Here is a 10,144-nt window from a genome sequence, read left to right as displayed (position 1 = left end):
CGTCGAATTGGACAGGCAATGGACTCGGTTAAAACCTGTTTGACCCGACCGGTTTTTCATTAAAACCGGTGACCCGGCCGGTTAATTTAACCCGGTCCGGGTCATGTTTTTTTTTTAAAAAATGCCTGAAACGGCGCGTCGTTTCACTCCTCCTGTCCTCCACCCCCTGTTGATTTGCATGAAATGAAAGCATGAACCCTAATGGCTAATGTCCCTAATCTGAATGGAATTGGAACCCCCCTAACCCCCAGCCAGCCTTGTGTCTCTTCTCTCTCGAGCTCGACAGTCCATCACTCACGGCGGCTCACGGTGGCTCACGGCGTCACCTTCACTTCGTCACTCACTCGTCGCTCCCCTCACCTCGTCGGTCGTCACACTCAGTCTCTCACGGCCTTACCTCGTCGCGCGCTCTCGGTCTCTCACCTCGGGTGGTGGTGGTCGTCGTCTTCTTGCTTCTCAAGGTCTCTGTCTCGCACCTGGTCTCGATCTCTCCCTTCCCTGCGCTCTTCGTCGCCGGTAGCAGAGGCAACAGATCCCGGTGGGCTGACCTTCGTTGTCGTCTTCTTGCTTCGAGCCTTGCCGTCAGCTTCTCCCTTCGCCATCAGCTTCTCCTTCGCCATCAACTTCCTTCGTGCAACCCGATTTGGTGAGTTTCCCCTGGTCTTTCTGCTTCAATTTTGGTGCTGCATCAATGCACTTTGATTTTGTTGCTGAAAGTAATTTGTTGCTTAAAGTTGAATGTGCTGCTGAAATTTGTTACTGATTATCATGAACCTTGAATTTGTTGTTGACATGCCAAAATAATCACTTAGCTTAAGTTTGTTCATCGCCGAAAATCATTACCGAGTTTATGAAACCTTGAATTTGGTGCTGTTTTGCAGAATAATCACTTAGTTAAGTTTTGCTTCATCTCTCTGCCCAGGTGAGTTTCAGCTTTTGCCTTGTTATTCCTCTTTCAATTTCGTTGCTGTAAATTATTAGTACATCTTGAATTTATTGTTGAAAGTTGAGTTTGTTGCTGAAATTATGATTAGCTAATGTTAATTTGCTGTAAATCATATTTGGAGAATTGGAGTTTTTTTTGGTTGCTCCCTGAAAGTTATCATAGTTTAAGTTTTTGTTGCTGCCTGAAAGTTGTCATAGTTATCATAGCTGAATTTGTTGCTAGAATTCTAGAAGTAGAATTTGTTGTCAGCTATAAGTTGAATTTGATGCTGAACATATCATAAATGTGGTTGTTGCTGAAAGTAAAATTTGTTGCTGGATAACTGAGTTGAGTTGAATTTGTTACTGAACCTTGTTGTGTTGCTTAAAAAATGCTAAATCTTTTGTTGGTGTATGTTAAGGGATAAGAGATAAGAGAGTTGGTCAGTAACAAAATTAGTTTGGTATAGTTAGTTAGGGTTTGTTATTCTGATCTCTAATCTTTCTCTCTTTTCTAACTCTGTTATAAATGAAGCTCTTGCATCCCTCTAAGAGGTATGTAGAATTGATTTATTGATGGAAGAATAAGATGAAGTTAATTTAGTTTGCTAGTTTCTTGTAGCTCTCTCTTCAAACTCTTCTTTCTTTGTTTCTGATGTTCTGCATAACGCAGTGTTTCTTATGGAAGATATAGATGCAAATCAAAATGAGGAAAATGTTGATCAAGCTCCAAATTTGTCCTATGAAGATATATATGTCGAATTTAAGATCACTTGGACTTGATTTATCGATTGTGGTATCTTTTGCTTGTTCTTGTTTATTTAAATGGTGAAAGTATTTTGTACTAGAAACTAGTTTATTATCTCTTTTTGCATCATTAGTTATGTCTAAAAATTAATATTTGATTATTATTATGTTTTTAAAGACTTGCATTTTAAGTTTTAATACTTAATTTTAATCTTATTTATATAATTTGTATTTTTTTAAATTATGACCGGGTCAACCGGGTGAATCAGTGACCTACCGGTTGAACCAGTGATCCGGTGATCCAGTCATATGACCGGGTTGATTGCCGGTTCGGTTCTGATAACTATGGTTTTGATTTTCAATTTGTGAGTAATTATGAAACGGACTTGTCCGTTTATTTTTTATTTAAAAAATAGATAAAACTCCAATTTTAGGCTGGCCCATTTATTGTTGTTGGGCACTTCGGTGTGACCTTTTCATTTTAATTTTGGTGATAGGGCCTGACCTTGACCTTGAGCTAAGCGTCGTTCTGGTTTTGGGCCTTATTGGTGGGTTCTTGCAATCCTAGGCGTCGGTATCAAGAATCAACAGAATCTTTCTTCTCGTTGTTGACGGTTAACCACGGCCGCACCTCCTCTGCGCTGGCGAAGTTCCCTGCCACGCTTGGCTGCTTCATTTTTTGCGACACAGACACCATATGGATCTTCTGCGCGACGCATATTACCATGCCTCAGACGACGAAGATCAGCCCAAACGTCAGAGGCTATCACTCTCGTCTTCTTCTTCTTCTTACCCTCCAAAACCCTATTTTCCTCCAACTCCTTCTCCATCTTCTTCTCTCAATCCAAATCCCATTCCTGGAAGCTATGTTTCAAAGAGACAACGAGCACTTCTCGCTCCTCTCCCTGACCCTGACCCTATCCCTCTCCCGCTTCACTCTTCGTCTACACATTCTGGTACTCTTCTTCTCCGTTAAATGTAATTACTTGTTATTTTTCCTTTCCCTTCCTTCCTGTTGTTTTTCTTTCGTTATGTTTTCGTTATTGAGGTGATACTTGTATTTACTAGTTTATGCTTTTTTGCATTGCTAATGTTGCGGTTAAATTTCAAATACGACGCATTTGGTATTTTCAAAGCTTGTAATAGGCTCAGGCCTATTGATTAGCTCATCCTTAAACTACCCTCCTTATTTATTAAACAACTCTTAGCTCTCCATTTATTATATTGGTATCAATAGCTCAGATTTAGAGTTTAAAATTTAGAATTTAAGGGTTTAGGGATTAGGATTTAGCGTTTAGAGTTCAAAATTTAGAGTTTCGATTCAGAAACTATGATTTAAGATTTATGATTTAGAGTTTAAGGATGGCCGCACTCTACTTTCTTCGGAGAGCAATTGTATTCCCCCAATTGATTAGTTTGATTTATTTTTATCTTCTTTTATTTCCTGTCACTCATTTTTTTCCCCTTGTTAATGGTTTCTTCAGATATGGTATGGTGGATATTTTATTTTGTATGTCTATTTACTTTGAATGTTGAATTTCTTTCTTGTCTACTTTTAATCAGTGGTTGAGTTGAGACGAGAACTTCCACTGATCTTGTTTCTGTGTTCTTGTTCATAGCCACAGGAAGTATCTCAGATGCTGATATACCACGTAATGTTTTATCATTACTGAAAAACAAACCGAAGTGTCATCAAAGCCTGAATCCGATGCCCGAAAAGCTATCTGCGGCTCTATGTGGGCATACCAAAGCCGTCAATGCTATACATTGGTCATCAACTCATGGTAAGTTCAGTAAGGAATAATTTTTGTCATTGTTTCTTGGTGGTGGAAGCTTAGTTTATTAATCTGCTTATTAGAGTTAGATTACAGCTCATCTCCTGGCATCTGCTGGGATGGATCATACGGTTTGCATTTGGAATGTATGGAGCAGAGATCAGAAGAAGGCACGCATGTTGAACTTCCACAATGCAGCGGTGAAAGATGTGAAATGGTCTCCACAAGGGCTCTTTCTACTTTCATGTGGGTATGATCATACATCGAGATTGATCGACGTTGAAAAGGGATCAGAGACTCAGGTTTTCAAAGAAGATCAAGTTGTTGGAGCTATTAAGTTCCATCCGAACAATTCAAATCTTTTCCTTTCTGGGGGATCACAGGGCCATATCAAACTATGGGATATCAGAACTGGAAAAGCAGCGCATAACTATACTCGGAATTTAGGTCCTATTTTGGATGTTGAGTTTATGGTGAACGGGAAGCAATTCATTTCTTCTAGTGATGTATCTAGGAGCAATGTCAGCGAGAACTCTATCATTGTTTGGGATGCTTCAAGGGAGGTTCCGTTGTCTAATCAGGTGAAGAATTATACAACTATTTTAACTCTCCATATGCTTTCTTTTAGTTCACACTTCTCTGCAAAAGTTCTATCAAGTTGTCTTACCATTAGTTTAAGCAGCACTGTTGACTTTAATTATGACTCTTTTGGATAAATGTTCCCTTAGGCGGCATATAACCTATGCAGATAAGTGATAGTCACAGCTTGCAAGCTCTGTTTATACTGAGTTCTAGAAAAAATAGTATCCAATAATTAGGACCAGCAGCCATTTATACTTTCAAATGGTATTGTATTTAATAGTTTAAATGCTAGTAAGGAGGGGAAAGGAGCAGAAGGGAATAAATTGGTGATCCTTATGATCATAATGAGGGGGGAGGTTTTTCCGCTACCCTCTTAGAACTCAACTTCTTTGCCCTCAATCTATTATGTAAAGAGGTAGAACAGATTCTGTTTCAACTAAAATACTACGGAATTACATTTATTCCTTGTACTTCTGTTTCTACTGAAAGGATGGAAACATAAAGGTTGTATTGGAAATTTAATAACATAATTAATCTGTTTTCTCTATATACTTTTGTCGCCAAAACAGAGGGAAACTGGGAAAGATATTTCAGTGTCCCTAAGCATAGGTAATAGGTATTTTGGCATTTATTAGGAGTCTCTGTATACAGTAAGCCATTCAAAGATCTGCATCCATATTTTATTTTTGATCTTTATCTTCTTGCTGCTGGTTTTACCATTGTGATAACCAATACTTAATGTTTAGCATGGGAAGATATTATACTCTGGCCACCAAAGTTATGCTTTGAAGGTCATGTTTGTTACTTTTTCTGGTTAATGAGAATAACTGTCTTAGGCCTTATGGGTCTGGGTTCTTGTATACAGTAAGAAGATCTGCATCCATATTTTATTTTTGATCTTTATCTTCTTGCTGCTGGTTTTACCATTGTGATAACCAATACTTAATGTTTAATGTGTCAAATGGAGATGTTCTGCTTGAAAGCAATTAGCACTCATAACGAAAATCTTACACTCACACCACACAGAAAACATGCAAGCTATAACATCTATAACATCTGTAACTAATGCATCTTTTCAGTCATCATCATGTTATCCCCTAAGCATGTAATTGTGCTAAACTTGAAACTGAAGTTGCAATTCAAGTGATGGAATGCCCATGTTTATATTATATGCCAGCTATCAAATTTCATGCTGTCATTCTTTACCTGCATTTCAGGTCAAACTATGATCTTTTGTGCCGCCTTTATCTACTTGCTTTTCATGTAAACTTGTTTTCTCATAAGAGATTGTATCTTTTGGCAGAACCATGTTCATATAACAGAGATTGATTATGATCCAAGGAAGTGGGTATAGAAATAAACTTACATTCTGTTTGTGAAGTATGGCTTGCATAAGAATGGATGTGACACCAACTCTTCGACTATAGTGGCGCATAACAGTCCCTGGAAATTTGTCACCCAAGGTTACCTTCCTTTAGTTCTCTCAACCATTCATTTGGGTGATGGGCTGATGGCTCTTACACCAAATTTTTGGAAGATATTTGGGTTCTTCTTTGCATAATGGCTCCACCTTTTTTCTCTTAAGATGACCTTTTTTAGAATTTCAATTTTTATTTGTAACCTAAATGAAAGACAGGTCAATGGGTTAGCCTCTCTTTGTCCTTTGCACTACCCAATTAACCTTGTTGTTGCTCCTCATACTGAGTTGGACTCTCCACTTTGGACTCCCCTACTTTCAATTCCTGACTTCTCACCTAACAGAAAGATTTCATAAACAAACTCAGTTGAAAATCTAAACCTCTAGCTGAAGTCGTATATTTTGTTTGTGTTGTCACTCTTAATCTAACTACAACTAATAGCATGCACTAGAAGAACAGGTCCGTTATTGCTTTCTCCCTTAACATGTATGATGTGATGTGAACTTTTTATTCCGAATTGAGGGGCCATATCCTTTTGTCGTGCCGCATGGGAATTACCAATATGATCATTGTTATATCTTCTAGGGACCAGTTTGAGATGTGATCTTTTGAGGACTAAATTGATGCATACGTGATATTTCAAGTACCCTTATAACCATTAACCCATGATTTATATTATTTCTTATTATTGCTTTTGAATCAGGTTTATGCAGAAGCTTATACTTGTCCGTGTATAAGGTGCCATCCATTTGATTCGACTTTTGTTGCCCAATCAAATGGGAATTACATTGCTATTTTTACTGCCACCCCGCCTTACAGACTCAACAAATATAAGCGGTACGAGAGCCATGGTGTCTCTGGCTTTCCAATTACTTGCAACTTCAGCTTGGATGGGAAGAAGCTTGCCTCTGGGTCTTCAGATGGTTCTATTTACCTTTACGATTATCAGTCATCAAAAGTTTTAAACAAAATCAAGGCCTACGACCAAGCATGCATCGATGTCACCTTCCACCCTGCTCTACCTAACGTTATCGCTTCGTGCTCATGGGACGGAAGTATTTCTGTGTTTGACTTGCAAACATAAAAACTGGAAGGAGTGCACAGTTTTTGGTTTCTTTGAGTCAATGTAGTGGTTCCTGTTTTGTTATAACTAATGGTTTGAACGGTGAAACCTCTCAGGTTTTATTTCTTGAGAGTTGTGTTTTTTTAATTATTCTACCTTTCAGATTGGGTTTATTGTGTATTCCATTACAGATTAGATCAAGGTGAATCATATGTTGTTTAAAGAACTGTTCAAAAGTATTTGCCTCAAGTGAGAAATCAATGACTAAACTCTAATGATGTGACAGATTCTTGTTCTGAATAGTATAGCAACTACAAATATTGGAAGAGAATTATTTAATTATTTGTTTACATGTCTACCAAATGCTAATGTCTACAGATTATTTAGACTAGTTCCTTTATAAGGATGCTTAATCTTGTCTGGTAAGCCACCATATAGTTTTGTCCTCAGAAGATAGTTTTAAGTTTTAGCAAACTTTTGTGACTTCAAATGGAGGGATTCCGGATGTTCTGCTTGAAAGCAATTAGCACTCATAACGAAAATCTTACACTCACACCACACAGAAAACATGCAAGCTATAACATCTTTGTATTCTGTAACTAATGCATCTTTTCAGTCATCATCATGTTATCCCCTAAGCATGTAATTGTGCTAAACTTGAAACTGAAGTTGCAATTCAAGTGATGGAATGCCCATGTTTATATTATATGCCAGCTATCAAATTTCATGCTGTCATTCTTTACCTGCATTTCAGGTCAAACTATGATCTTTTGTGCCGCCTTTATCTACTTGCTTTTCATGTAAACTTGTTTTCTCATAAGAGATTGTATCTTTTGGCAGAACCATGTTCATATAACAGAGATTGATTATGATCCAAGGAAGTGGGTATAGAAATAAACTTACATTCTGTTTGTGAAGTATGGCTTGCATAAGAATGGATGTGACACCAACTCTTCGACTATAGTGGCGCATAACAGTCCCTGGAAATTTGTCACCCAAGGTTACCTTCCTTTAGTTCTCTCAACCATTCATTTGGGTGATGGGCTGATGGCTCTTACACCAAATTTTTGGAAGATATTTGGGTTCTTCTTTGCATAATGGCTCCACCTTTTTTCTCTTAAGATGACCTTTTTTAGAATTTCAATTTTTATTTGTAACCTAAATGAAAGACAGGTCAATGGGTTAGCCTCTCTTTGTCCTTTGCACTACCCAATTAACCTTGTTGTTGCTCCTCATACTGAGTTGGACTCTCCACTTTGGACTCCCCTACTTTCAATTCCTGACTTCTCACCTAACAGAAAGATTTCATAAACAAACTCAGTTGAAAATCTAAACCTCTAGCTGAAGTCGTATATTTTGTTTGTGTTGTCACTCTTAATCTAACTACAACTAATAGCATGCACTAGAAGAACAGGTCCGTTATTGCTTTCTCCCTTAACATGTATGATGTGATGTGAACTTTTTATTCCGAATTGAGGGGCCATATCCTTTTGTCGTGCCGCATGGGAATTACCAATATGATCATTGTTATATCTTCTAGGGACCAGTTTGAGATGTGATCTTTTGAGGACTAAATTGATGCATACGTGATATTTCAAGTACCCTTATAACCATTAACCCATGATTTATATTATTTCTTATTATTGCTTTTGAATCAGGTTTATGCAGAAGCTTATACTTGTCCGTGTATAAGGTGCCATCCATTTGATTCGACTTTTGTTGCCCAATCAAATGGGAATTACATTGCTATTTTTACTGCCACCCCGCCTTACAGACTCAACAAATATAAGCGGTACGAGAGCCATGGTGTCTCTGGCTTTCCAATTACTTGCAACTTCAGCTTGGATGGGAAGAAGCTTGCCTCTGGGTCTTCAGATGGTTCTATTTACCTTTACGATTATCAGTCATCAAAAGTTTTAAACAAAATCAAGGCCTACGACCAAGCATGCATCGATGTCACCTTCCACCCTGCTCTACCTAACGTTATCGCTTCGTGCTCATGGGACGGAAGTATTTCTGTGTTTGACTTGCAAACATAAAAACTGGAAGGAGTGCACAGTTTTTGGTTTCTTTGAGTCAATGTAGTGGTTCCTGTTTTGTTATAACTAATGGTTTGAACGGTGAAACCTCTCAGGTTTTATTTCTTGAGAGTTGTGTTTTTTTAATTATTCTACCTTTCAGATTGGGTTTATTGTGTATTCCATTACAGATTAGATCAAGGTGAATCATATGTTGTTTAAAGAACTGTTCAAAAGTATTTGCCTCAAGTGAGAAATCAATGACTAAACTCTAATGATGTGACAGATTCTTGTTCTGAATAGTATAGCAACTACAAATATTGGAAGAGAATTATTTAATTATTTGTTTACATGTCTACCAAATGCTAATGTCTACAGATTATATTGCATATGTTATCTTTAAAGTGGTTCTTAATATTCTAATTTGTTCTTATTATTTTTCACAGTGAAGAACTATTCCACTTAATAGAGAGAGACAATGGTTCGGTCTAACCATTTGTAAAGCTGCAGAGAGATGTGTTTGCCATTACCTTCTAACACTTTGCAGAGTCAATCACCTTCCACTTGCACTTTGGAATAAAAAGCAATGACACAAATAAGGTTCATGACTAAAGATATTCTCGTTTCTCATTCTACTTTTCTCGAATAACATATATTATGGTCAATGGAGGCTAACAATAGAATATAGTTATGTAGCAACAAAAATAACAGTGCAAGTTTACCCCAAACTATGTTCAGAGCCTATTACCAAATTTTGTCTCCTACAAAGATTTAACAATTGTTATCATAAAAATAGAAGTGGGTTATCCAATCCAGACTCCAACAAAAACATCCATTCCTTTCTCTTTATCTATTATTGTCACTTACAAAATCATTCTTTTTTTTAATTTCTTTTTATTTGTCACAATGATCTGCGATTCATTCTTGAACGCTCATACTTGTTAATTAAGCAAATCTAAACCCTCCATTTATTATATTTTATATTAATGACTTAGATTTATACTTTAGAATTTTAGGTTAAGAATTTAGAATTTATGATTTACAGCTTAGAACTCAGAGTTAGGATTTATAATTTAGAATTTAGAAATTAAAGTTAAAGTTAAAGGAGCGCTATACTCTTTACTTTCTTCAGTGTACATTAGCATTAGATTTATCGGAAAACTAACAGTAATGGATAAAATGATATTGGGTAGTAGTGCGGCTCACAAGGCACCAAGAGTGTCTAAGTACTTGTAATCAATATCTACCAACCATGATGGAAGGAACACCAAAAATGGCATTCATCTAAATAGAAAGCCTGTGGGGGCAAACTCAACTATTCTTACGTTCAGCCACTTCTTCCCATATAAGGAGCAGATTCAAAGGGGGGTGGGGGTCCAAAATTAAAAACTACTTAAACAAGACATAATTATGCCTCTCCCTTTTACACTCTTCATTGGGAGAAAGGGGACAAAACCTCTCTAAATCTCCTTTTAGATGCATTGGGCTAATGGGCCCAACTTCATTCCCCCAATAATATTCCAATATACATAAAAAAAAAAACTGTAGAAGTCAAATCTCAATCCATGAGAACATTGTCTGTATCTCAATGGCAATGCACAATGCACAGCACTATCC

General features: G+C 37.2%; 1 protein-coding gene and 2 long non-coding RNA genes across 6 annotated transcripts; 2 read left to right on the top strand and 1 right to left on the bottom strand.

Annotated features, from left to right (window-relative positions):
* Positions 213 to 648, bottom strand: LOC110270066. Its single transcript, XR_002359071.1, has 2 exons — positions 549 to 648; positions 213 to 505 (listed from the first exon to the last, which is right to left on the bottom strand). It is a non-coding gene; the product is annotated as an uncharacterized LOC110270066 (long non-coding RNA).
* On the top strand, positions 377 to 6,858 carry LOC107630123 (WD repeat-containing protein 25). 4 transcript variants are annotated; one of them, XM_016333173.2, is made up of 7 exons: positions 377 to 646; positions 882 to 922; positions 1,598 to 1,720; positions 2,169 to 2,627; positions 3,291 to 3,455; positions 3,543 to 4,027; positions 6,150 to 6,851. In XM_016333173.2, exons 4-7 carry the CDS (start codon positions 2,369 to 2,371, stop codon positions 6,528 to 6,530), a joined length of 1,290 nt encoding a protein of 429 aa, XP_016188659.1. In that variant the 5' UTR covers positions 377 to 646; positions 882 to 922; positions 1,598 to 1,720; positions 2,169 to 2,368; the 3' UTR covers positions 6,531 to 6,851. The 4 variants fall into 4 exon arrangements, 3 of the variants coding, with proteins under 3 accessions (XP_016188659.1, XP_016188658.1, XP_020974202.1); XR_001618146.2 differs by lacking the exon at positions 1,598 to 1,720 and adding an exon at positions 5,332 to 5,491 and having other exon boundaries at positions 504 to 646; positions 6,150 to 6,283; XM_016333172.2 differs by lacking the exon at positions 1,598 to 1,720 and having other exon boundaries at positions 504 to 646.
* On the top strand, positions 6,889 to 8,876 carry LOC107630124. The gene is made up of 2 exons (XR_001618147.2): positions 6,889 to 7,509; positions 8,168 to 8,876. It is a non-coding gene; the product is annotated as an uncharacterized LOC107630124 (long non-coding RNA).

Source organism: Arachis ipaensis, chromosome B03 (assembly GCF_000816755.2).
Source record: "Arachis ipaensis cultivar K30076 chromosome B03, Araip1.1, whole genome shotgun sequence".
In the NCBI taxonomy this organism is placed as follows: Eukaryota; Viridiplantae; Streptophyta; class Magnoliopsida; order Fabales; family Fabaceae; genus Arachis; species Arachis ipaensis.
Note: the sequence above shows the minus strand (reverse complement) of the source record. Positions and strands in the feature narration are given on the sequence as shown.

Coding starts and splice junctions, on each gene's coding strand:
- LOC107630123 (XM_021118543.1), top strand. CDS start 2,369: ATGGATCTTCTGCGCGACGCATATTACCATGCCTCAGACGACGAAGAT. Junction 2,628..3,290: donor CTCTTCGTCTACACATTCTG/GTACTCTTCTTC, acceptor TCTTGTTCATAG/CCACAGGAAGTATCTCAGAT. Junction 4,028..6,149: donor AGGTTCCGTTGTCTAATCAG/GTGAAGAATTAT, acceptor CTTTTGAATCAG/GTTTATGCAGAAGCTTATAC.